General features: G+C 42.1%; 1 protein-coding gene across 2 annotated transcripts; it reads right to left on the bottom strand.

The window, feature by feature from the left end:
• Positions 1-35: 35 nt before the first annotated feature.
• Positions 36-24,948, bottom strand: UPK1B (uroplakin 1B). 2 transcript variants are annotated; one of them, XM_054974764.1, is made up of 8 exons: positions 24,699-24,948; positions 15,375-15,453; positions 14,783-14,983; positions 10,913-10,987; positions 10,236-10,358; positions 8,880-9,059; positions 8,002-8,085; positions 36-5,641 (listed from the first exon to the last, which is right to left on the bottom strand). In XM_054974764.1, exons 2-8 carry the CDS (start codon positions 15,441-15,443, stop codon positions 5,591-5,593), a joined length of 783 nt encoding a protein of 260 aa, XP_054830739.1. In that variant the 5' UTR covers positions 15,444-15,453; positions 24,699-24,948; the 3' UTR covers positions 36-5,590. The 2 variants fall into 2 exon arrangements, with proteins under 2 accessions (XP_054830739.1, XP_054830740.1); XM_054974765.1 differs by lacking the exon at positions 24,699-24,948 and adding an exon at positions 22,637-22,751.
• Positions 24,949-26,153: the final 1,205 nt, after the last annotated feature.

The raw sequence follows: 26,153 nt of genomic DNA, 5'->3' as shown, positions 1-26,153 counted from the left end.
CACGCGCCCTTCAGAAATGTCAAATTTTATCAGGATTGGAATGTGGCAGACTGCTGCGGTACAGGACATACATAGCACTGCGCGTGAGCTGCGATGCTGCTAGCACATAGAAGAAAACACATGTATGGATGCAGACTTATGTCAAGTTTGTACAGATAGTTGAATTTAGCTGTTCTTGGTGCAGCATTTAAAGATTAGATATTTAGCACAAATACATGCAGCTTTGGGCATATCCATAAACAGAACAAGACGCTCCTGTATTCTCAGGATGTTGATAGCTGATGTCTCTCTGAAGTACAAACTTGATATCATTTTCTCAGATCTGGTTTTTCTTCCTCTCTGCAGTTTTTCTTCTTGTCTTTCCTGCCCGCACACTCTTCTTTTCTCCCAACTCACCTTAGGTAAACTGCAGTAGTCATTTGGATAACCTAGACAACTACAGACAGTTTGCATACCCAAAATGGCTTCCACAATGGCAATTTAAGTTTTAAATGCTTCTCTTTCCTTTATTCTTCAAATATTTGACATTGTTCTGCAAATCGACGTTTCCCCCACCTTTGTGGAAACATCTTTTTCTCTTCCCGGCCACATTGTGAGGATTTTTTTTTATCTGCTCTCCAGGGCCACATTCAGAATATAGCTAGAGGTAATTATCACCTGCTTATTAACTACCTTCAGGGCTTTTTTTCAGCTGGAATGCGGTGGAACGGAGTTCCGGAACCTCTTGAAAATGGTCACATGGCTGGTGGCCCCGCCCCCGGATCTCCAGACAGAGGGGAGTTTAGATTGCCCTCTGCGCCACCATGTGACCATATTCGCCAAGGGCAACCCACTGAGTTCCACCACCTCTTTTCCCAGAAAAAAAGCCCTGACTGCCTTATTGTGCCAGTTGCTTTGCACAAATGGAAAGAGTTTCTTCAGTCAAGCATTGGAAGCCATGCAACAATGCAACCAAGATGAAAGAAAGAAGGCAAACGTGATACACAGGAAGCCCGAGAACCCAGTCGAAGCTGTTGAATAAATTATGTGGATAACCGAAAAGGGGCTGCTTGAGATTCCTAAGGAAACAAAACCATTTATAACTGCCATGTGCCAGAGTTGTCAGCCCCCTACTGGGGGCTGGGGTCCCCCACTCCCAGCCGCCACCCCTACACCACTCACCTGGCCAGCAGGAAGAGATGGGAAGAAGCTGGCCTGAGCCACATCAAAATGGCACGTGTGTTCTGTGGCCTCCCCTCCCCGCTATGGTTTACAGGTAAGGGGACCTGGCTACCTTGCCATGTGCCATGCTGCTGCACCAACATGAGGCAAGTATAATTCAATTCTGACTTGCCTTGTCTTAGCAGCACTGATCCTGGGAATCTTGGAAACTATATCATCAGGTGATACTGAGCACTAAGGAATTGCTCATTATCAAACTAGCTCAGTTCCCAGATCCCTTAGTGCTTAGTATCTTTCAAAACAAATGTGCACATATAGATATTCAATGAACCAGCTGGCTGATACATTTCTGGAAGCAAAGTCACTACTCATTTTTGTGCCTGCTAATGCATACATAGAGTGCTTTTCTTGCTTTTAAGAGGTCATAGAAATGCCCAGTGGGAAGGAGAGGAAGGGTAACAATGAAGCACTGCTCATATATACCCAGTTATTCCTGCTTAATCCAACATTCAGACTCAAAGAAAAAAAAATACATGGTTCGAGAACAAACAAATGATGTAAAGCATTAATTCACTGTGACTGAAGGTGGCCATACCTCAGAGGTAGAACATGTGTTCTGCATACTCAAAGGGCCCAGATTATACTCCTGGAATTTCCAGCAGACAGATTGGAGGAAGAGAAGAGCCAATGAGTCAGAGTAAGACAATAAAGGCTTGATAAATGAGCAGGTCTCAGGGACTTTTTTAAAACAGTGCATGTTCCACGATCCTTTCAAAGACAACAATGCTGAACATTTTCCTTAGGGCACAATACCTAGGACCAGCAATTGCCTGAGGCACAGGACAATAGATATATTTCATTGGTTTCTGTACAGACATGTGGGAAGGAGTTGGGAATTATTTTCAGACCCAAATGTGGAAAGCAGGACATCCATTGAAATCTATATGGCTCTTCAAGAAAGCATCTGTAAGTAGACTTGAGTATCTTTCTCACAGAGTCTTTAGAAAACACAGACAGCCAAGTCAGAGGAATTCCCATGGAGGAAAATGTGATTACGGAACCAATGAAGCATTGTGAGCATGTTGACGTCTCTATGTCTGCAAAGGAGGGACCCTAGGATCTTGGTCAATTATCTCTAGGAGTGGTCCAACATCACAGTTTATATTCATGAAGGATCATGTCACTGGGCCCTTTAGCTGTTTTGAAGCTAACTATTGTCTTAAAAACTGTCTAGAGATAGCAACCTTAAAACAAGGAGGAGGACCTTCATGAAACTCTAGACAAAGCATGCAGTCTGTGCATCTTTTACTGTCTCTCCCATTCTGCATCTGCTGTTCTGATCTTTACCCACCCTACAGTGGAATCTTCAGTCACAGTAGGTGGGGAAGTGGACAGGAGTCACGAATGGTAGTAAAAACTGGAATGAGAAAATTGCAAGAGCAGGAAAACAGGACTGGGCAGACAGACAGTACAGATATTCCTGATAAGCCTGCCTGGCAGCATTCTGGCACCAGCCCACTCTTCAGCTAGCTATTCTATCAAAGGGTAGTAGGAGACTGTCAGAAACAGAAACTCATCACCTTTGCTGTCTTCAGAAGAAGTGCTTCAACTTCCATTTTTCATGACTATATTGCCACCAGGCCCAATAGTTGCCCCTGCCTTTGATCAAGAACACTGGCTGTCCATAACATTTGTGCTGATTTAGTTTCCTCATAGGGCTGGAGTGAAAAACCTTACATGGGTGTTTCACCATATGAGGATACTGCGGGCAGGACTCACACCAACATATCAGTCCCATACATAACTGTGGGGACTGATGGGTTCTTGTCGTTCTGCCTTTGACAGAAGCTAGAAGTTTTTCAGTCCCTTTCTAAAATGGCAGCATAGCAGTTTTTTAGCTGAGGAAAGCACACTTAGGAAACCCATCAGACCATAAGGAATATACTTTCAGAGCAAACTGTGCCAGGTGCCAGGTGGGTATAATTCCTCCTGTATGCCAGTGCATGTGTGTGTGGGGGGGGGGGGTAAAGAGGCCAAAGAAGCTCTACTCTAGAGAGGCAATATAAATTCCCTAAATAAGATAATATCCATTGAGCAAGGTGAAAAAAGCTTAGATTCGTTTTCTCTACCCACATGGTGTGAAAGGTGGTATGTCAGCTCCTTTATGCTTTAATCTCCCAGAACAGATGAAAAACAAAGAAATAAAAGGTCATTTAGATTGTAAACTCCTTGAGGGTAGGGATTGGTCTGTTTTTTTAAGCTCATGGAAAGGTATTATGTACTCCGATACGTGCAAGCGCATATCCACACAAAAACTAATATGACTAGCCACCATCCTTATTAATCCATGCCCCTAATACCATATATCTAGTCTTAATGTCTCTCCTACTTGACTTTAGCTTACAGGTTGAATATAAAGCTTGTTCTTGAAGCTACAGATAGTAATAAGTCAACAGGCAGGGCTGAGGGCAAGTGGTTCAAAAATACACAAGTATTAAGTTCTGCTCTAGAAGGAAGAGAGATACTGCTTTTCATCATAAAGTCATACGATGCTGCCTTGTACTAGCTCAGAACACTGGTCGATCAGGGTCAGTGCTGATTGATTAGACTGGTAGCAGCTCTCTGGGGTCTCATATTTAGATATTTTGCATCATCTACTACCCAATTGTTTTATCTGGAGATGCCAGGGATGAATCCTGGGACCTTCTGCACACCAAGGAGATATTCTGTCACTGAGCAATGTTGCCTCTGAGGGAACCTTCAAGGAACCAACTTGTCCTTGAGGATTCTCAAGCTGAAGAATTTAAATAGACCCAACTTTCGAGTCCCACACACTAGAATATACAGTGATATGTTCTAGACAACTTAGAAAATGCATCAACAAAAAACATTGTTTGGGTTTTTTTTTAAAGCTCCACTTTATTGATAAAGGTTGAACACAGAAAGTCAAACAGAGCAAGTGCTGTGTTCCTGGAGCTCAGGGTAGACTGAGGGTGCAACTATATAGACACTGAGAAGATCTGTAATTGGATCACCAGAGGTCTTTATTCTCCTTAAAGGCAGCTACTACAGGCCCTGGTTTGAATCAGAACTGTGGTGGGCAAGGACTAGGCATCCACCCTGCACCTTGAGTGCTGTTAGCCCCAGAAGCTTTAAACTAACAGAAATTGGGCCCTCTTAGAACAGCTATCAGGGAAACAGCACAGGGGAGAAAGACTACCCTCCCACACACCCAGGGTCCCAGCACCACCCAAATTGCTTCCTTGAAGCTTTTTTTAAAAAAAGAACAATACAGACTGCTAGAGATATGATCAGGATCTCTAGCACCGGATCTAGTCACACGCCTTAGAAAAAGGTTCTGGTCTTTTAAAAAAAAAATCTGTACAATGAACAAAATATCACAAAATGGCACACAGTTTGGTATAAGTGGTATGATCAAATTAGACCGGGCTATGTTTTTTTAAAAAAAGAGATCTCCTGTATAATTAATTGACCAGTTACAAATGAGAAATAAGTATCATTTGGTTTTCCGGTGGATTCTGATGAACTTAAGAACAGAGGAAAACATTTTTAATGTAACCATCCTATTAATAGTTCTTCCATAGATCTTCTATGTTCTGTTGCTCAAACATCTTTTCTGAGTGAGTCACTCAACAATGTAACATGGGTTGGGCCCAGTTCCACACAATGGTGTGCAACTACATACCATTGCTAAGTTATCAGTGATCCATTAAACAAGAGGTAGTCATGAGTAACACAATGTCACATACACAGTTCATGGATCAGTGCTCTGAATACACTAACAAACCCAATTTACAGTGCAATCCTAAGAAGAGTTACCCGAGTCTAAGCCCATTCCAATAAATGTGCTCAGACAGGAGAAACTCTTCTTAGGATTACACTGTTAGTCTTTAAAGGAACATTTCCTAGTTTGACTTCCATCAATCAGAAAAAAAGTTAAACATCTTAAAAGTTGTTTTTACCTCTGCAAAGAACTGCTGACACATGCTTTCAAAGCAGAGGGAAATCATTTCAATAATACTCTTGATGGAGTGTTACAAAACATAACATACTTGCTCCAGACAATTACCTTCAGATTGGTTGACATATTTGGAGTCATTTCCTCCATATTGCTACCTCTGGGCAGAGCACACCCATCTAATGGTCCTTAATACATACAACTTTTCAGAGCACAAGAGATTAAGGAAGCTACCCCTTTCTAGCCCCTCTCCCCACGGCAGTATAGTCTACTATACTGAAATGAGAGGAGTTGGAAAGAGATCACCACTGAGGAGAGAAGACAGGATTAAGGAGAGATCTTCAGAATTACCACAGAAGAAATAGATAGAGACATAAGACATCACATTTTTTTGTACAAAAAAATAATTTGTAGATTCCAAGGAGGACAGACTGGTAGATACTGGTTCTTTTAATATTCAATTCTGCTCCAGTAAAACATGGTACAAAGGAGAACCCAAGTCTGAAAGGGAAAGGTTAAAAAAAAATCAGGACTGGCTACACATTGCCATTGCAACATCTTATTTACCCATCTTGCCCAGTATTTCTACACCAAGACTCCACCAACCAGCAGGACAGCATGCAGTAAATGTGTACAAACAACATAATTATGTGGTGTGGAATTTCTTTGGACTGCAGTTTCTGGAGGATATCATACCCACCATGGAGAAGTATAGGTGAACATGTGGTAAAAACAAAGTCATATTAATTTTACAGGAAGGCTTCCAGAAGTCTAGATTCTTCCTGTTCCTTTCTCCAAAATCAACTTGGATTTTGTATTCTGCTAGCCTTCAGAGTTTATACCGCTATGCTTTAAATTACAATGAATCCCCTTTCAAGGCAGAAAAAAGTATCTGTCTGTTGTCCTTTGTCACTGGAAGTTATGACAACTTTCCCAGGAGCACACCAGAGATAATTCTTGAGAATTGGCTTATATTTCTAAATGCATTCCAGAAATGCAGCAACAATTACACCGGGTCCAATTTGAGGTCCTGGTTGATAAAGATACTCTCACATCCTAAAGTTACGTGGATGTAGGAATGGCAGGTGCAGCTCCATTCATACATTGCTGGGCATTGTTGAACTGGTGTGCTATGGTAATCATTTGACTGAGTTGTCCACCCAGGAAAAACCAATTGCAAATAATTGCTATTGTGCAACAGTAGCACACCATTCAGAGATGTATGCATGTAGCCATGTGTTTGTGTGAGAGAGTTGAACTTCCACTCTATTCTTGACAGAGTTGCATTAAGCCTGAGAACCTGGTATAATGCTTGCCGTAAGCTCTACATCACTGGGTGCAGGAAAGTTTGAGAAAAGAAGACATGGCAGAAGCTCTAAGGGAGGGGACTGAATTCCCCCAGTTCTACTCCCACTGAGATTTACTCCACCTTTAATTCAGGGATTTCACTCAATTTTCTGTCTAATTTAACAGAACCCAAACTGTAAAGAGATTCATGTCCCATGTCTTCTACAGGAAGTGAGACAGGAAGGAACAGATAAAGATAGTCATTTTTCCTTTTTGTTCCTCCCATTCTCCTCACAGTTTGCTACTTATTTTATTTGAACAACCACCCTGCAACACTGGTCAGGATGAAAAAGAATGTGTCTTGTCCAAGGCCATTCCATGTATTTCATGGCTAAGTAGGAACCAAAATCAAAACTCAGACCTGACACTCAACCCACTCCCCCACATTGGCTGCCCACAATGTTTTGCTATGCCATTTCATGACTGGTACTTTCCTAGAATCTCTGTAAGACAGACTACACATTAATAAAATTTGACTAGGTGGCAACAACTAGCCTTCTTACATCAGTTTTACTGTTCCTGTAGAGGTCTTTTGGCATGCATAGTTCCTTTGGCACTTGTTATGTCAGTTCAGGCTCTACTTTTATGCCACACTCTCCAGAATAAGCCTGAGGGGGTTATCATAATAAAAATATAATTTTTTAAAATTATATTTAAATAACTCTATAAATGAAAAATGACAATAAAACCTATTACGAGTATTTTAAAACAGCAGACAGTAAAACCAGTAGCATAAAAGCCTATAGAGATCAGGGCTTGACTCCAACTAAATGTATGAGACAGACCCCAAAAAGAATGAATGTATAATTCAAAGGTAAATTGGCTGGGGGAAAGGCAGAGACACCAAGTGTTTTTACACATCTATGACCTTGGATTCACTTGGGCTGCATCCATACATGATGTGCTATCATTTGCAACTGGTTAGTCTTGCCAATAGTCCAGAGTGATTGCTAAAGAGCAATAGCTAATGATGTGGGTTGCAGTTTTAGAGTTTATTAACTGGTGTGTGCAAAACTTCAAGCCTTTGGGACAACAAGTCATTGTGTTTCCATAGATCAAGATAGACCTCAGTAATGTTCACAACTATAGTTAAACTAGAAGGATGAAAGTTCAATAGAAGTGAACAATTTTATCATCATGTACATGAAACTTTACCTTCAGAACACCAGCACTGAACCCAACATATTTTTATGTTCTCATCACCAGTAGCAAATCTTTGGCTCCAGGCAACCAAAGAAAAGGACCTCTAAGAAAAAGAATGTGATTGCACAAGACCACCAAAAGGCAGATGTAGAAGACAAAGTTTACCTAGCAAAAGAGAATCTGATTTGATTATATCACTGCAGAAAAACAAAATCCAAAGTGGTTCTGAATAACTGGACATTTCATTGGCCATGCTGTGGCCCTTGAGCATGTTCTGCTCTGAATTGGAGCAGTCCCAGCCAGATAAGAAACGAGTTGCTTGTTTTCATGGGACAAAGCACAATCCTAACAAATACTTATTAGATACTCACAGTCCAGCAGAGAATAGCAAAGCCAAACCAGGCAACACCCCACGCATGTCTATTCATTGGGCCAGTGATGGTTTCGTAGCAGCCCTGAAGAATCAGCAAAGAAAGAAAGTCAGTTGCAAAAACTTAGCAACACATTTCAAGACACCACATTTCAAGAAACCTCAGTCTTTTGCTACTGGGGAACAAATGTGGGGATGCCCCCCCCCAGTTATTCCCCCCACACACACACAGTTAGCTAGCCACTTTGAATATTCAGTCTTACAACAAGAAAATGACCAGAAATCTTAATAGAATACAATTAGCTATGTTGTTCCAATTACCAAGAGTAAGTACTACAACAAACAGTTTTCACACTCTGCGCACTTCAGTACAACCAAGGATGCTAGTGCACATGGGCATACCAGAAGGGAACTCACACCTCCTTCCTCTCTTTGCATGCAAGTTGCAGGATTGCAAGGGGAGGCTGTTCAGCAATGGAGAAGATTCCTCTGCTCTCCCCTTCCAGTGGGATTCAACTCATTTGCTGCCAGATAGAGGCAGACAATGGCAAACCACCTCTGTTAGTCTCTTGCCATGAAAACCCCACCAGGGGTCACCATAAGTCAGCTATGACTTGAGGGCACTCTCCTCCACCACCACCAGCCCAGTATTATCATTCCCATATTGCAGATGGGAAAGCTGAAGCAGAGAGGCAAGTGGTTTTTCAAAGGCCAGCTACTAAGTTCAAGGCAAAGGTAAGAGCTGAACTGGGCCAGGAGAGGATGCAATTCCTGATTTATAGTTCAACCTTTTTGTCACTGTGCTATACCACTGAGAGTAAAGGTTACATTTCCAGTTACTGTGAAAGCAAAAAAAAACAAAACGGAGAAATTTCTTACCGTGTTGTGATAATACCCAGACACCCCTAATTTGCAGCCATCCAAGTTGATCGATTTTCCTAGCGTATCCATGACACAGCACTGTCGAGGCCAGGGGAAGTCTGCATCTTTGTTCACAGTCCTGAAGACAGAGGTATACTCCTGCCAGTCTGCTGGCCCATTCACACCGCAGCATTTATTCTTCGTTTAAGAGGGGGTGGGGGGATGGGAGAAGAGGCATTGTGTGTTAGGAAAACAGAAATCAAACATCTTACTGGTAATTCAAAAGGAGAGAGAGAACAAACGAACTAGACTGAGGGGGAAAGGAATGTGACCCAAGGTAGACCAGGGCTGTGTCCAGTTAGGGGCAACTTTCAGACTACACATGAGAATAATGCAGGAATGTAGCAGAACCAGAGAGAGCAAAGAGAGAAAAAACATCAATGGGCTCTCCAGGTTAAAACGTTTCCCCCAATAAGACCACTTACAGGACATCACTAACCTGAACAGCATCTTTGATGAACCCTAAACATAGACCAAGTAATTTCTGTGGGATTCACATATAAGGGAAGTTGAAAATGCGGGGTAACAAACTGAATATTTGGGCATAACCCAAGCAATTAATTGGCCGCATGATCACATACTGGTATGTAAAGATGGTGCTAGTCTACATAGTTCTCTAAGCAGAAAGGTAAGCAAGGACTTCAATTTTACAGTATCTTAAACCAAATTAGGATTTAATGCTTACATTCCTGTGCCATTTATGGCCCAATCCTAGACATAATCACATAAATTCAACCGCATTTCTATTCAATTGTATTTACTCCCAGGTAAGTGAAAATTGAATTGCAGCCTTAGTTCAGATCCCCTCTACGTAGTGTGATCATGATCAATTCAGATCCGTCACTGAGACTTTTCTCTGTGTAGTCCCATATGTTAGGTAGATGATCACAGATACTGGGCCTTTTCTGTCATAATCCCTTGCACGTAGAATTCCACCCTCAGATCTATCACATTGGATTAAAACATCACATTTCATTCCAGTGGCCTATGCATACACTCTCTTCTCTAGGATTGCTGGTAACTTAATATTCAAGTTTAGGATTTTAACTGATTTATGATGCATTTTTAATATATACTTTATTATTCTCCCTGGGAGCCCTGTGCCAAGAGGTAGAAGAATTAAAAAGTACATTAAAAAAACACAGCATACACAGAACAGATATAGAGACTACGAATATTGGAACTGATTGCCAGCTAAAGATGTACCCAAGGAGCGAGCACTTCCTTTTAAAACTTTTTAGTGGTTAGAAGAAGCCCTTCCCTTAATTCATGAATCAAGGTTAAAGTCCCATGAGGACCATCAGTCATCACTACCTGCAACATGAGACGGTTCCATGTCCTAGTGATACCTGCACTCTTCCAATTGTCATCATTATTGATGGGCTCTGGATTCTGGTATTTTTCCAGCATTTGTTTCAGGAAGAGATTGGGAGTAAGCTGGATGGTAAAGCAAAGGGAGGAGGAAACACAAAGTTAGAACAAAATCCTGCCTTCTAGTTAACACATCCAGCAAGTCTTCTTATGGAATTTCAAAATCATTATCAGGAGGGCATCCCCTCCAGTGAAAAGTGATCATGGGAAAACTCAAAGCCTTCTACCTCCTGTTTGTTGGAAGGATATTAATTAACAGGGGCAGTCCTGTTTAGCAAAGGACTGCTCAAGCTCCTATTGGAATATAACCAACATGTTAGAATGATATAGATCCAAGTTGCTTTAAAAAAACAAAGACACAATAAATCTTCACTGCAGTTATGGTGTCTGCACCATGCCCTTCTTGCCACTAGAGGATCACAATTTATTATTTTTTTAAAGAAAGATTTTGCAAATGTTCCACATACACTTGGACTGCTGTCATCTTCATTTCTCCTTGGAGCTTCTAACCATTTCTAGACAAGTACCTTATATCTTTTTTAGTTTCAAGGTTGAAATCGAGCAACTCTGGGATACCAAAATAACAACAAAAACCAAACTATTTAAAAGAGAGTACTCACAAAGTCTCGATGCACAGCTGCTGTGATGCTAGAGGCCACTTCAAAGGCAAAGACAATCATCATCAAGCAGATATACTGGAAAAACAAAACACATCACCCAAAACAGTAGGTACAGTTAGATCGTCAGTCTAGGTCCCTCTGGTAAGCAACAAACATGTCTATTGGGGTACTCTTTCTTTCCTGTCCTACCAAGGAATTGAACTATCAAGGAATTAACTCTTTAAAAAACATGAGTAGAACACCAGTTATGGTTGGAAGGAGCCTTATGGGTCACCTCCTTACCTCAATGCAGGAAATCACAATGGCTTCTGCTTGAAGACCTCCACTGAGGTCTACCTCAACTCAACTGTTTCCATTGTCAAACTATTCTCACTGTTCTCAAACTGGTAAAAGCTGGCAGAGATGGGATATGGGTCCCATTGGCTGACATTATTAACTTATCACTGAGTCTGGGAATTTTTCCAGACCCCTTAAAAGTAGAGATGGGCACAAACTGAAATACAAACCAAAGTTCGTGATGAACCAAGTTGGTTCGTGGTTCACGAACCAGCGGTTCATCAGAGCCTATTTCTGACGAACCACCACAAACTTTAGGGTGGTTTGTTTGTTTTGTTTTTTGGTTCGTCACTGCAGACAGCCTGGTGCCGATCAATCAGTTTCCTAGGCAACAGGGGATGGACTTCCTGCAGACCTTCTGCTGACCCAGAAGTGATGATTTGCTGACCTGGATGTGATGTTTTCACGAACCAAGCGAACTGGTTCACAAACCGGGGCATGTTTGTGAAAGTTCGTGGTTCGTGAAATGCAGTAAATCATAAACCGCACAGTTCATTTTTTTTTTCTGGTTTGTGCCCATCTCTACTTAAAAGAGGCAGTGGTGTGGCCCTTATTGGAGAAACTGTTTGGATCCTGCTGATCCAGCCAATTACTGCCCCGTCTCAAATTTTCCATTTCTGGGCAAGGTAATTGAGAGGGAAGTGACCAAACAGCTTCAGGTATTCTTGATGGATTCCTCTGTCCTGGACCCATTTCAGACCGGCTTCCACCCTGACCATGGAATGGAGATGGCGTTGGTTGCCCTCACAGATTATCTGCAGCTGCACCTAGATTGGGGAGGATTGGCGCTGCTGTTTTTATTGGATCTTATAGCCACGTTTGACACAGTTGATTATGATCTTCTGACTCACTGCCTCATCGACATGGGGTTATGTGGGACAGCCTTACAGTGACTGGTTTCCTTTCTCCACAGCTGGGGACATATGGTGGCACTTCGGGAGCAGATGTTGTCACCATTCTTTGGTGTGTTCCATTCTCTCCCTGATGTTGTATAACATCTACATGCACCCTCTCACCCAGGTGATCCGTAGCTTTGGGCTAGGTTGCCATCAATATGCTGATGACACCCAGCTATATCTGCTGATGGATGGCTAACTGGATTTCACCCCAGATACTTTGGCTGGGGTCTGGATGCTGTGGTAACTTTGTTGAAACAGAGCCATTTGAAATTGAACCCTCTGAAGATGGAGGTCCTGTATCTGAGCCATGGGATGGTGAAAGGAGGGATCTGGCTCCCAGCCCTGGACAGGGTGCAGTTGATGCCCATGTATTGATATGGTGAGGAGTCTGGGTGTGACCTTGGATGCCACACTTTTGATGGAGGCCCAGGTCTCAGTGGTTGCCAGGTCTGCCTTTTATCACCTTCAGCAGGTCAGCAACTTGCCCCTTACTTTTCCTTCCATGACATGGCTACAGTGATCCATGCAACGGTCACCTCCAGGCTGGACTACTGTAACTCATCTAAGCAGAGTCTGACCTGGAGACTGCAACTGGTCCAGAATGCGATGGAGCATGTCCTCATGGGGACACAATTCAGGGCACTTATCCATCTGGTGCTGTGCCAGCTTCACTGGCTTCCAGTTGAATCCTAGATCCGGTTCAAGGTCTTAGTTTTGACGTCTAAAGCCCTTAACAGATCAGGACTGACATACCTGTGGGACCACCTCTCCCAATACGTCCCCCAGAGAGCCTTACGCTCTGCCAATAAGCAGCTAGTGGTGGTCCCCGGGCTGAGAGACATTCATCTGACCTCAGCCAGGACCAGGGCTGTTTCAGTACAGTCTCTTATGTGAGCATTGACGCCTATTCATTGATTGGTTTTCATGTGTTTTACTGCAGTTCCAAATGTATATTTTAAAAATTGTATTTAATTGTTGTTTTGAGCCACCCCTAGCCTGCATGCAGGGAGGGCGGGATATAAATGTAATCAACTCAACTGTTTGTAAGTTTCAAGTGTTCAACTGGAATCTATCTTGATCCATTAGATCTAGTTTTAATCACTTATGCATCACAAAACTAGTCTTTGTTCTCTTCCATGTGATATTCCTTTAGGTATTAGAAGAGCATGATTATTTCTTTCCTCAGTCTTCTCTACTCCAGGCTAAACATACCAGTTTCTTTAATTTCCCCCCACAAGACTAGTTTTCGAGACCCAATCCATCTTTTCTGCCCTCCTCTGAGCGTGTTCTAGTTTGTCTAAATTTTTTTTAAAGTCTACCTAGAACTTGACATTCTCCAGATGATGTCTGACTAACAGGGCTGAGTGGAACTATATTACTTATTATATTTCTGTTAATGCAGCCTATAAACTATATTAGCCTCTTCTGCAGCCACATCACCCTGCTGAGTCATTTTTCGTTTGCGATCCATCACAGTTCCAAAATGATGAGATCCTATTCACATGTACTAGGGTCAAGCTAGGTCTCTCCTGCTCTTTACCTATACATTTGAGTCTTTGGACATAAATGCAGAACTTTACGTTTGTCATGTTGAAAATGTGGGCTGAAACTAATAAATTATTCAAATTTTATTTCTGCCTAAAGCATTTACTGCCCTTGTCAGTTTTGTGTAATTTGCAAACTTGAAAATGCTTTCTACCACTGCTGCACAGTCACCTGTATGTCTCAAATATATCAACTCAAAACACTTTTACTTATCCATGGTGTTCAACCAGTCATGGTCAACTCATTCACACAAGTCTTCACTTGATACCACTGCAGTATTAATAGATGAGGCATATGTAAAGCAGCCTTTAGATCACTTCCATTCCCTACACCATACTAAATTCTTGGAAAGCATCAGCAGAAGATCTCTGAGATGAAAAATAAACTTAAATAGAGCATCCAAACTTAGCATGTGTATTATTTCTTTAGAAACCATGTGAATCCTTCACACAGAGAGCTCTCCTCCAGCAAGGTAGTAAAAGGTTGCCCAAGTTTGCTGTCCATTATGAAAATCCATTTTTTAAAATATCAGCTCCTAATAATATGTAAAGATCAGTGTTGCATCTTATTCTCCAGTAAAGAACCTAAATAAGGAGCTTAAGACTTAATAGATGGTTCCTGACATTACACTGGAATTTAAATCATAGGGAACTGAAAGATCTTCCCTATCATACTAAGGTCATATGACTGTAATTCCACCAATGGCATTCGTATTTGAGACATGACAATGGTAAGGTATAAGCATCTCATTTTTTTCTGTACCTTTCACAAAGATTGACAGCAAACTCTGCATACACATGTCTAATTAGAAAACAGTGCCTCTTTCTTGCTAGGCTTCCAGCAGCATGGAAACTGAAATAGCAAGTTTCATTTGTTCAGAAAGTGCCAAAGCTGACGATTATTCTAGTTCCTGGAACTCTGCAGACATCGCGAATAACTAGGTTGCCAAGGAAATAGTCTCCCACACAGTTACTTTTCACTGTTTAGGAAGTTCCTTTGTGCAAAAGCCAGGAATACACCAACGCACAACCAGATGACTGGTTCCTTAGAGCAGGAGAACTCACGCATTACTAATTAGCAGCCAACTTACCACCACTAGCATTGTTCTATTTGACTGCAAGACTCCAACAATACCAAGGACTGACATACAGAAGAAACAAAAGCCAGTGAAGATCCCAATCCAGGCAGCACCATAGATGTCGTCATTGTCAGTAGCTTCCAGCAGAGGATACAGTGTGTGTTGGTCTGACACAAAGAATATGCACTCTGCCATCAGGGCAAGGCCACAGAGCTACAAAGAAGAGACCGACAATAGTCATTCCATCCTGACACAACATCTATGCATTTTACTTGTCCTTTAGACCAAAAACGTGAGCCCAGTGGGTTCAAAAATTGTATATCCTCCCCATCTTCTGCTAAAGGTACTCCACATCAACCAACACAAATATTTGGGATTAGGAGCACCACAGAAAGAACGCATAACCCTCATTTCCATCACCTGTCCTGATCTGGATAGTTTTTTCACTTTGAGATCCTTTATAAGAATTAGTGCCTTCTTAAGCAAATACTGACTTTGTTGCAATGTCTGTTGCTTACATTTGTTTTAAGTAGTAACACACCTTTCAGAATAAGTCCCTAAGTTCTTAGAGAACCCTTCTTCCCCGTTTATACAGTTAACTTACCCCCATAACGACATTGCCCATGATTAGCAAGCCTTGGAAACATCGCACACCATTCTCCCCTTTGGCCATCTTCAGCAACCTACAGGAGAGTTACAGATTTAGGAGCAATGCAAGTTCAAGAATAAGTCATCATTTTAGAACGCACACACATGAAAGCCTTTCAGAATAAGCTAGCTCTGTCAGCAAGGTTCTACATACAACATCTGAAAGAATATAGAAGAGAGAGTGTAATGTTTATTCCTTTTCTCAGATTGCTTTGGAAGGTCACTGGATAATGAGTTGATAAAAGGTTAAAAGACACAGAGACAAAATGTCTCTATAACACAAAGATCATCTACACTTGATTACCAGAACAAGCCTAGGAGTAGAGAGTCAGTAATGAAACCTAAGTGCAGCCTTGTCTTTGCAGATAGGCTGAACATAACACATCTGGTTATATCAATAGATATAAGCAGCACTTTCCTTGAAACATCACTCTAGCGCCATGGGACATATTTCTTGGCTGCTTCATCCCTTAGCATTTTTTTTTTATTACCAACTTCCCAGTGGGGCCTCTCTTATGAAGACTGCACCCCCATCATCAACTCTGACCACATTGTTGTGAGCTTTTAAACATTTCACTATGGCAGATTGCTCTCTGCAATGGCAAGCCAAGCTCTCCTATTACTTTGAAGCAGCTTGTAGTGCTTATCCTAGGTAACTGGGGCTCATCCTCGTTTATCCCTTTACTGAGAAGTTCTGATTGTTGGAAATGAGGAATAAACTTCTAACTGTTGAGGACTATCTCTCTTCACATGAAACTGTATGGAAACTCTAGTCATCCCAACAAGTCCTTTTTTACTGTTACCTCTTTATTGTCACTGGCCAGTCATAGGCATTTATAGAGTTGGCATAGACTTTATGGACAACATACCTTAAAATGCAAGGATAGCTTTCAACCCTCAAGACTGGACAAGAGCAACCTATTTAGGAGGGCATTTGAGGGCCACTCTAGCAGTCAGTGTTATACTAGGATTTGAGGTGCTTAGGTTCAAATCTTTGTTCTGTCATGAAGTTTGCTGGATGATCTTGGACTAGTTATGCTCTCTCAACCTAACCTATCCCACAAGGTTTTTGTAAGGCTGAAATGAAGGCAAGAACCACAAGTTATGTTATCCCAAGCGCCTTGGCAGAATGATATTTTGAGGGTGGCTAAGGGTAGCTTCCTTACACTGCAATCCTGTGCAGATTTAATCCAGTCTAAACCAGCTCATGTCAATTTTACTAGGTCAAAGGGCTGGTTCTGTTGATATTTGTGATGCAAATGTTTGTTTTATGAAACCAGCTATTTTAGCTTTGTTAGTCGAGTGGGGCTTTGATATTTAGCCTTTATCTAAGGCTCTTTAACCTGCTCATGGGGGAAAGCAGGATATAAATGTTTTATATGTTAATAAATGAATCTTGGAAAGTACCCCTCAGTTAAATTTTCTAATTCTCAAATGCTTACTCATGTATATGGATATATTTGTTTTCTATATGGGAACTGGTTGTGTAACTCAATGCATTGGGCCTCTGTCACAGTTTTCGATATTTTAAGCGACTACTGGTATTACTTCTATCTGTTGTTAAACATTTTATATTGCATTTTAAAAATCTTAGTGCTGCTGCTTTTATTAATAGTTGTATCTCTCCTATTTTATCTGCCTCCCACCCCCACCCCACCCCGGAGATCTCCTGCAATGAGACGATATAAAAATAAGCTTAAATAAAAAATATAGAAGTAGGACATGGAGATAGTATCTCAGTTTACTCAGAAAGTCCCAGTTTTGGAATATCTACATCCCTGCTTCAAATCAAAGGCCATCCTTGTCTTCTCAAATGATACAGTGCCATGTTCACAAAAGTCTCAATCATTTGTACATCTTACCAGAACCACAAGGGTCTAGGACTGTGGTATGTGAAAATTTAAATCTTTTCTTTCCCTATTGGGAGGCTCTCTTGTTACCTAAATAAGCAGTCTCCTAATTAGCTAGGGGAATTAGTTTAAGGAGACAAGCGAGAAGGGTAACTGGGATTTGCCACCTATTTTTACAGGGATTATTCCCTTAGAACTCTCAAATAAGCCAGGCAAATTTCCAACTGGAAAGGTTTTTTATTGAAGAGAAATAAAAGGGCAAACGTACAGAGATAACACACAGTACACATACAAGGCTAACTAAGAAGATCAGGGAGGCAAAGGGGAGCAAGCCGTTTCGGGGAAGGTGATAGTTAACTTACCAGTCTCGAAGACAGGGGTCCACAAGGCAGTAGCAAAATTACCAATGTTGCATGAGAAGAGAAGAGGTCCAAACAGATTTGGGGACTTGTGGACAGATCCAGAACACACCCACACCCAATGGTGGCTAGGGAGTTCAGTTATATGGCAAAATGCTCCTTGGGGCAAGTTAAAAATCTTTGCCCCAGAAACAATAGATGGCTGTCTCCAGAGGTGGACAACGGAGTTGGGAGAGGCTTAATGGGTCTACCTGAGGTGGACTATGGGTGAAAATGGTGTTTGATGACCCTTTGAGTACCAGATGGGAAAAGCTACCAGGTTTGCTGAATGGCTTGGGTGTTGCTTGATTAGGGTAAATGGATGAGGAGAAGTAAGGTCAGGCATTGATGAGATGAGTCAGGAGCTTTCTGGGAGCTTCATTGTCCTAAGTGATGCATCTCTCCAGGGTGTGGAGGGAGTGTTTAGTCAGCCAGCTGCTCTGACTCTCCTTTTGAATTATTTTTCCAGGCCCTTTTACCTGGCTGGCATATTTCAGGCCCAGCAGTGTCTTGCACTTATCCTATATGAGGAAAAGCGTTTATGTTTCCATATCCATAAACCGCCCCTCAGCATGAGGAGGAGTCTGGCTGCTAACACTCCTATTTTGGACAATGGGATACACTATACAACTGATGTTACCTCCCATATCACAGCAGATAGCCCACAGCAAGCCTGACTCAACTTTTCTAGTTGAAAGAGTCCCACCCATGTTAAAAACTAGAACTATGCTGCAGCAACCCTGACAGAACATACCTGAGAAGAGAACGTGAAGAGCCAGTTGCATCTAGAACGTGGGAGACCAGGAAAGTAACATTCCGAATCACATTTCTGAAAGGTCTTTGCTTTTCTACCCTGCATTCCACTCCCAGATATTCTGAGTGGAATTCACACTCCTTCTTCCCAGGGCTTTCACATACACATATCGACAATACTACTAGAACAAGAGAAGTTTGGGTAGGACACAGTGGCCTGTGGCCTGGCACTCTGTTATGTTTCCCTCCAGCCTAAGGAGTCCACTCCAATGGAAAATCCACTTAAGTTGGAGGAAGTCTCCTTAGGGTAGAAGACCTTCCCTCAGTCTAAGGTAAGATACCACACATCATAGCGCTCTCTAAAAGGAGAGATGCAGTTTGCATCATGTCATGGCAGCATCACCCAAGTTTGCCACTATTTTCCCCCTTGACACTTCATTTTTAACAAATAGATATACATAGGTGACATTTTCCAGTTATTGCATTTCTGTGCTGGAAAAAATCCATGTCTGCTTACACCCCATTATGTAAGTTAGGTATTTCTGTCTATTTGTAAAGGCTAGTTTTTGAGTGAATATCAACTTGAATGCTAACACAGTCATCACAAATAGATTAAGAGCTCTGAAGAGCATATCTGAAGTACAGTGGGCAATGCTAATATTATCTGATTACTACAATTTGAGAACAGCAGCACCTTAGAGACCAACATGATTTTTCAAGGGGATACTACTTTGTGTCTGAAGAAGGGGGCACTGACTCTTGAAAGCTTGCAGTCTGAAAATCTTGTTGGTCTCTAAGGTACCGTTGGACTCTAATCCTGGTGCTAGGCTTCCCAGGTGCCCGCCAGTGATGGGCAATCTCTTGGGGGTTTGTCGCCTTGCCTAGGTTGCGCTCCCCGGAGATTGTCCATCACCGGAAGACAACCTGGAAAAGTGCACTGGGTGCACTCCTGGCGGGGCATGACGGTGTCACTTCCTAAAGTGACATTGTTGCGCTGGCCAAGGGTGTGCTCTCGTGCTTTGCAGGTCCAATTTTGGCCTTGAATGGGCCAGAATTAGTCCCGCGCAAAGTGCAGGAACATGCCAGTGGCCAGTGTGATGACATCACTTTCTGGAAGTGACATCATGATCCACACGCTAGGAGTGCTCATGCACAAATGAAGACATACCAGAGGTATGAGGTAAGTGCCAGATACCCCATCTCCCACCAGGATAGTACAGGGACTGGGAAACTCTACCTGGGGCAATAGGATGGGAGAAATGAGGTGAGCAGAACTCTACAGAGCAGAACTCTCCCTAACACAGAACCTTTCTCCACGTCCCCAATAATTTTGGGGTGTGTGTGGATTATTCTAATACTCTAGGTTGAAGGCGGGGGGAAAGGACACATAATAAAGTGTGTCTTTTTTCCTTACTAGTCTGATTGCAACTGAGAGGGAAGTAAAAAGGGCATGAAGGATGGAAGGGTTAAACCCACTCTTTCATGCTTTTCCCCTGTGGCTGCTTTTAACACTGTAAAATATATTGGGAGACTTGATCACTAATCATCCATGCTCTCAACGTTCAGGTCAATCCTCTATGTACTTTTCCTTGTTTCCTCCCTTCCCTGTAACATTCTTCCTCCGAAAGAAATGGAATCTGTTTTGCTTCCTTGACCTCAGGACTTTTGGGACCTGAGGACATTGTTCTTGAAGTCACAGGAACTAAAACATCCCTGCTCAGACCTGTTCATTTACAAGTTAAACAGGCTTTGCTTTCATTTACCTCCAAGACACACTGGAAGTTTGCTCAGACCTGCTAATCACATATGCGTTTATGTATTTATTGTCCCCAGCACAAGATGTGCCTGCTTTCAGCATTGCTTGATTATTTGCCAGATACAAAAAAACAAAATAAAGCCATGCCTCTAAAGTTAGTTATTGGTATGATACCAAGATAGAATGTACAAGAATACACCCCCCCTCCCCCCGACACACAGGCTATTTAGGCTTGAAAGTCCTATCTAGTCTATATAGTTCCAAAAGTGTGTTCTTGCTGTAGGCAAACACACAAAAGAAGTCTTCAGGGCTTAAGAACTGTGGCATAACTCAGAGCCCCTGAGTGCCCCCGTTTTCATGAATCAGAGTCCCTAAGAGCTTGGGACGGAGCATATTGGTTTGGGCTATTTTTTTAAAAAAAAACATGCACAGGATACTTTCATCATCCCAATGATGCCATATGATTCAAACACAAGCCTAGCCTAGCCAGACGAACGTTCTATTAGACCAAACAGTGTCAGCTGTCTGTCAAAGCCTACCTAGAACCCTGTGAAATAGATATTTCCCAGCCCAGATATCCCAGCACTGTACAAGGCAGACACTGTCACCAACCAACCCCCCCCAAGCCCCACCCAGCTTCCTCACATAAAAAGGAACAAGCAACTTGATCCTGTTCTCTAATTTAATCAGAGATCGTTGGTTCTCCACAAGCCAACTCAATGTAACAAAGCTGATATTAGGGCATCATATATGGATGGGCCTGTGTTGAGTAATGGAGCAAAACTTCCTTCATATGACTGAACCACATACTTTAGCAACTTTAGGGTTGACAAAGTTGGCGATTTCACATTTCCTGTCAAAGCTATAGCTTTAACAAACACAATAGCATATTTCAACTTCACCATCACCTATACTCAAATATGGGCAGCCTAAAACAAATCAATCAACCAATAGAAGATCCTAGCAAGATACGAATGGAAGATCCTAGCAAGTACAACAGGACCACCCAGTGCTAGTCTACTTGTGATTCTTACCCAGAACCTTAGAGGAAAAGGTGTGATAAAAACATGAAAGTTTGACAGGAGTGTGAGCCAACTATAGTTACTGTGTTTTGATGGGGGATGAGCCACGTAACAAAGTGCTCTTCTTGCCAGTTCCCAGCAAGCACATCAGAAATAAATTGCAGCATTGCAAGAGCTCAGTGCTAGGACGAATACCAGTTCTATCATGCAGGACAGGCTGGGCCTTTATACCAAACTATGTATGACCTTTAACCCTGATTCCTTTTTGCTGTTGGGAAGAATACAGTAGCTCATCTGATCAGATCATAAAGTTGCTTCCATGCATGCTCAAGTTTGGTTTGAGCAAGGGGTGAGTTTCTACCGGTGCATGAAGCAGACAGTCTAACAATCTTAACTGAACAAGTTAAGAAAGGACAGGACAACAGTATGCAACTGATGCAAAGCCCAAAGTACATAACAAATGGTTCAAAAGCAGATGGAATAACACTTTTAATATAAATAAGACTTTCATTCTCCTATGCCTTTTTTCTTGCCTCATGATTTGTCGCCCTCTGTCTAGACTGTAAACTGCCAAGAAAAGAGGGACAATACACATCAATAGCACCTAACATCCATTCCAGATGGGTCACAAAACTGAAGGAAGGATACTGTGTTGAGAGAGTGCATAGTCCACAGAGAATCTTTTAAAGAGTTGCCAACAGGGATGAAAAGCAGGAAAACCACATTATGTACGTTTGATCAGAATTTCTAGTCCTCAAAATAATTTCTAGGGATCTTGTAAATTATTCGTTTTCGTATTCAGTTTCATAAGTCAGTGGGCTAAGTATCTATATAAACTTAGGCTTGATAGATAGCTTAATAGAATTCCTAGACTCTAGCACCTGTAGTTACCAATCTCTCTCCAGGAAATCTGCAGAAAGCCTGTTGGCTAAGAAAAAAAGGCACCTTCCTGTGAGAATTTGCACCTGTGTATCATCTCACTCAGGGCTTTTTTTCAGCTGGAACGCGGTGGAACGGAGTTCCAAAACCTCTTGAAAATGGTCACATGGCTGGTGGCCCCGCCCCCTGATCTCCAGACAGAGGGGAGTTTAGATTGCCCTCCGCGCCGCTTGGCGGCGCGGAGGGCAGTCTCAACTCCCCTCTGTCTGGAGATCAGGGGGCGGGGCCACCAGCCATGTGACCATTTTCTCTGAGGGCAACCCACGAAGTTCCACCACCTCTTTTCCCAGAAAAAAAGCCCTGATATCACTTAAACTGAATTGCTATCTGCACAATGCAGTTACAGAGCATGCACAGCTGCTTTGCATGGGCGGCAGCACAGTTTACACGAGATGCTATACAAGTGCTAAGTCCCACGGAAAGTGCTTTTTCTGTCAACCAGCATCAAATTTGAATCAAGCCTACATTTTCACACCAGGGATATCAGAAGTGCCACTCACCAACCTCCTTGGTTTCATTGAGCTATTCATCTGCTTTCAGGGCAGGGTGCCAGTGCTTCAAGATACCCATTGAGAGCCATTCAACCACAGTTAAAACAAACCTCAAACTGTTCAGCACTGACAAGATGAAGCACTCCACCCTGCACTGACATTAAACGGCCATGCAGTAACATGCCCTGAGCTCATTTCATCTCAGCCACACCTACGTTGTGCCAACGAACCACATGCAGTTTTCAGTCTATTTTCCATTGGGTGGCAGAAAAAGGCTTGCCCCAAGGCTGCATGAGATGTGAGCCTCTGGCGTGCTGTTGCTTATATTACCTATAGTGAAAGCAGGCAATATTAAATCCCATCCCATCCACTCTCTATGTAATTACAGACAGGCTCCAAAATATATTTAGCATCTTAAATTATTCTTCATGCTTCTTTGTTACTGTGGACTTGTCTCTGTCTACATAAGCAATGGGGATTTGCTATATGTACTTCAGCTAAGAAGAATGCCACTCATACAGACAGACAAATATGAATTTATGGCAGTATTAACAGCGTCAGCCACCTAGCACATTCTGTGACCTGCCCCTTCAGCAGCTGTTCTGACAGTTTTGTTGTGTGAAACTACCCTGTTTCTTCAGTGGGAAACTTAATGACAGGTGGTCATTATTCACTACAATTACTGCTGATTTTTCTCTTTTTTGAGCCCACACTGCAGTCAGAATTTGAGGCTGTTCTTTACCACCCACAAGCTCTGGGGTCTCTCCATTATAAGCAAGTGCTCATACAAAAAGTTTGGCTTGTGGGAGCTCACAACTCTGTGTTGTGCTGAACATCTTTTTAACAGCTTTGAAAGGTTCTTAGCTGTGCCCTATGTATAGAGGAGCATTCCACACACAGCATAAAATATAAATAAAATTACAGCTGTCACTTTATAAGAAGGATTGTTAATAGATGCACAAACACTCAAACGTTTTAGAAATCAGCAATCATCTCTTTGGGATGGGAGGGGGCAACATATTAGACACTTTGCTACCCTATTAAGGCTGGAACATTTAGGTCTTTAAATATTTCTACCGTGCTTTTCTATACAATGGGGATCCAGAGCAGCTTACATCATTCTCCCCTCCTCCATTTTATCCATATAACAGCCTTGTGAGGTGGGTGAAGCTGAGAGAATGTGATAGACCCAAGGTCTCCCAGCAAGTTTCCATGTCAAAAGAGGGTCCCCAAAGCTTCATCTGACACTAACCACTACACAGGGCTAATGCATGCCTTGCCTCAAGGCTCCATGAGAAGCAAGCATCTCATGCATACAAACCAATGCCTAGTACCCAGCAAGTAAACTCTACTGAATTCTGAGGGACTTTTTTCTACATAAACACACATAGGTCCAGGACTCACAGGTTTTCTTCATTAGACAAATTGGTTTCGAGTCTCCATGTGTAGATAGATATCAGAAGCAGAACCTTGCTGTTTGTTTGTGCTTGGAACTAAGATACACAACTGAGTTGCAAACGAATCCAAAGGAAAAAAAATTACTTCAGTGGATCTGAGCTTATCAACAGAATACTGGTCAAGAAATCAATCCATCCCCTTCAAAAAGGGCTGCTGCAAAGAGAAAACTGAAGCATTTCCTTCAATATTACAAACAGTTAACCAAACAGGAAGGTCTGTATAATCACTTTTCTATTAGCTTTACTAAATGAGGAGAAACTCTTTCTGCTCCTGAAAGAGATGAGGGGGGATGAGAGTTCTTCATTGTCTCTAGAGTACACCTTCCAAGCTTTTTAACTCAGCATTATCACTAAGCAACACCTCCTGTAAGAAACAATAAAAGCTTAGAGCACAGTCCTACACACAGCTGTGCTGCTTGAAGTCCTCCTGAATTCTCTGGGTTAGAAGCAGCTTAGCTGTGTGAAGAATTGCAACCTGGTACAGAAAGAAGCATAAAGAAAGAAAGGGGGGAGAGAAAAGCCTCATATATACCACTGCTAATACCTATCAACCTTACAGTTATTCTTTTAAAAAAATAAATGGAAACGAAAAGTCAATGACCCAGGCATCTTACCTTCCACCTCCTTTGCTCCACTGCTGACCCAAACACACCTACAATGCTCCACAAGTTCCCCCTCAATCCTTTTTAAAAGAGCCCCAGGCACCTAAGAATGGTGGTGTATGATTGGTGAGGGGCATATCACATGTGAAAGTTCTGCATCTGGTCAAACCTGTTCTTCAGTTGTGATGGGACCAGTGGGTGTCTCTGGCTGCCAAATTCTCTGATTATACCCGAGTGTTGATCCGAGCAGAACCATTCACTAAACTCGTTTACTGCATTCTGTCAACTGTGCACAGGTGACTCATCTATATGTGATCTTTGAAAGTGAATAGGCAAATAAAAAATAAAGTCACACAGACATTCACATAAATCTCAAGTATTGTAACAACTACCAAGCATGTATAATGAAAACATTATTCCCAGGAAAAGGGAAAAGGAAATTTTTATCATACACAGTTGCCTTGTACCAAGACAGAAAATTGCTCTACTTTGCCCAGTATAGACTAACTAACAGTAGCTCTTCAATGGTCTTGGGCAGAGGTCTTTCCCAGAAATTGCTGTCTCAGTCTTTAACTGAAGATACCAGTATTCCCATCTAAGTTCATCTCTATGGAAAGTATGCTCTCTACCACTTAGCCACAACTGAATTGAATATATTGACATTTAACTGCTAAATATGAATGCCAGTGATGTCCACCATGGTACCACCAATGTGTTTTCTGCTGACACCCATTTGTTTTCCCCCCAAAGAATATAGCCAGTCCTTGTCTTTTTCCATTTTGCTGGAGAAAAAAATGCATAACCTTTGCATCTCCAAGGAGCATCCATTCAGAAACAGCCTTCATTGTAGAAGAACACTTGGTTTGAAACATACCAATATTTTGTGATTGGTCTCAGCAACGGATGGCAGCCATTTTGCAGTAACCTGCTCCCCATTCTCAAATTTCTAAAAACATTCACAGGTTCACCAAGACTGGGAATTGCTGGTGTAGGCTATCTTGACATGGAAATGTTCACTATTACAGAAGATGAATGCTTCTATAAGGGCAAACTGTTCTATAGTTGCTAATTAATTGTTGCAAATGCTCTAGAGTGGGATTTAAGGTTGCCAGCTTTTTGAGTTCAGTCTTATGCCTTCAATAGCAGCTTGAAGAGCAGGCCTGGCAGGTGATAGAGCTCCTCTCTGTGTATTGAAAAGAATTGTCTGGTGGTTTCCAGGTGTCTAAAGGAGGAAGCCTGTCTGCCAGGTAGCAACATTAGCAGGATTAGAACCCAAAAGTATCCCATTCAATGGAGATGTTTCCATTGGTTTGAAAGGAAATTTTCTAGCCTTTTCTGGAAGACTGCAAGCACTTTAAACAGATTTGTGACAGGCAGAAGTTCATCTGGTGCAGCCTTTCCCAATACAGAAGAACAACTGTGGGGAGAGTTGCCTCTGCCACTTTGAAGGGCAACACATTTCTTTCC

The sequence above is a fragment of the Eublepharis macularius genome, chromosome 3, assembly GCF_028583425.1.
Source record: "Eublepharis macularius isolate TG4126 chromosome 3, MPM_Emac_v1.0, whole genome shotgun sequence".
Lineage (NCBI taxonomy): Eukaryota > Metazoa > Chordata > Lepidosauria > Squamata > Eublepharidae > Eublepharis > Eublepharis macularius.
The sequence above is the reverse complement of the archived record's forward strand: the minus strand, read 5'-3'. Positions and strand labels throughout refer to the sequence as shown.

Coding starts and splice junctions, on each gene's coding strand:
- UPK1B (XM_054974764.1), bottom strand. CDS start 15,443: ATGGCCAAAGGGGAGAATGGTGTGCGATGTTTCCAAGGCTTGCTAATC. Junction 10,359..10,912: donor CAGCTGTGCATCGAGACTTT/GTGAGTACTCTC, acceptor TTTACCATCCAG/CTTACTCCCAATCTCTTCCT. Junction 8,086..8,879: donor CTGGGTATTATCACAACACG/GTAAGAAATTTC, acceptor CTGATTCTTCAG/GGCTGCTACGAAACCATCAC.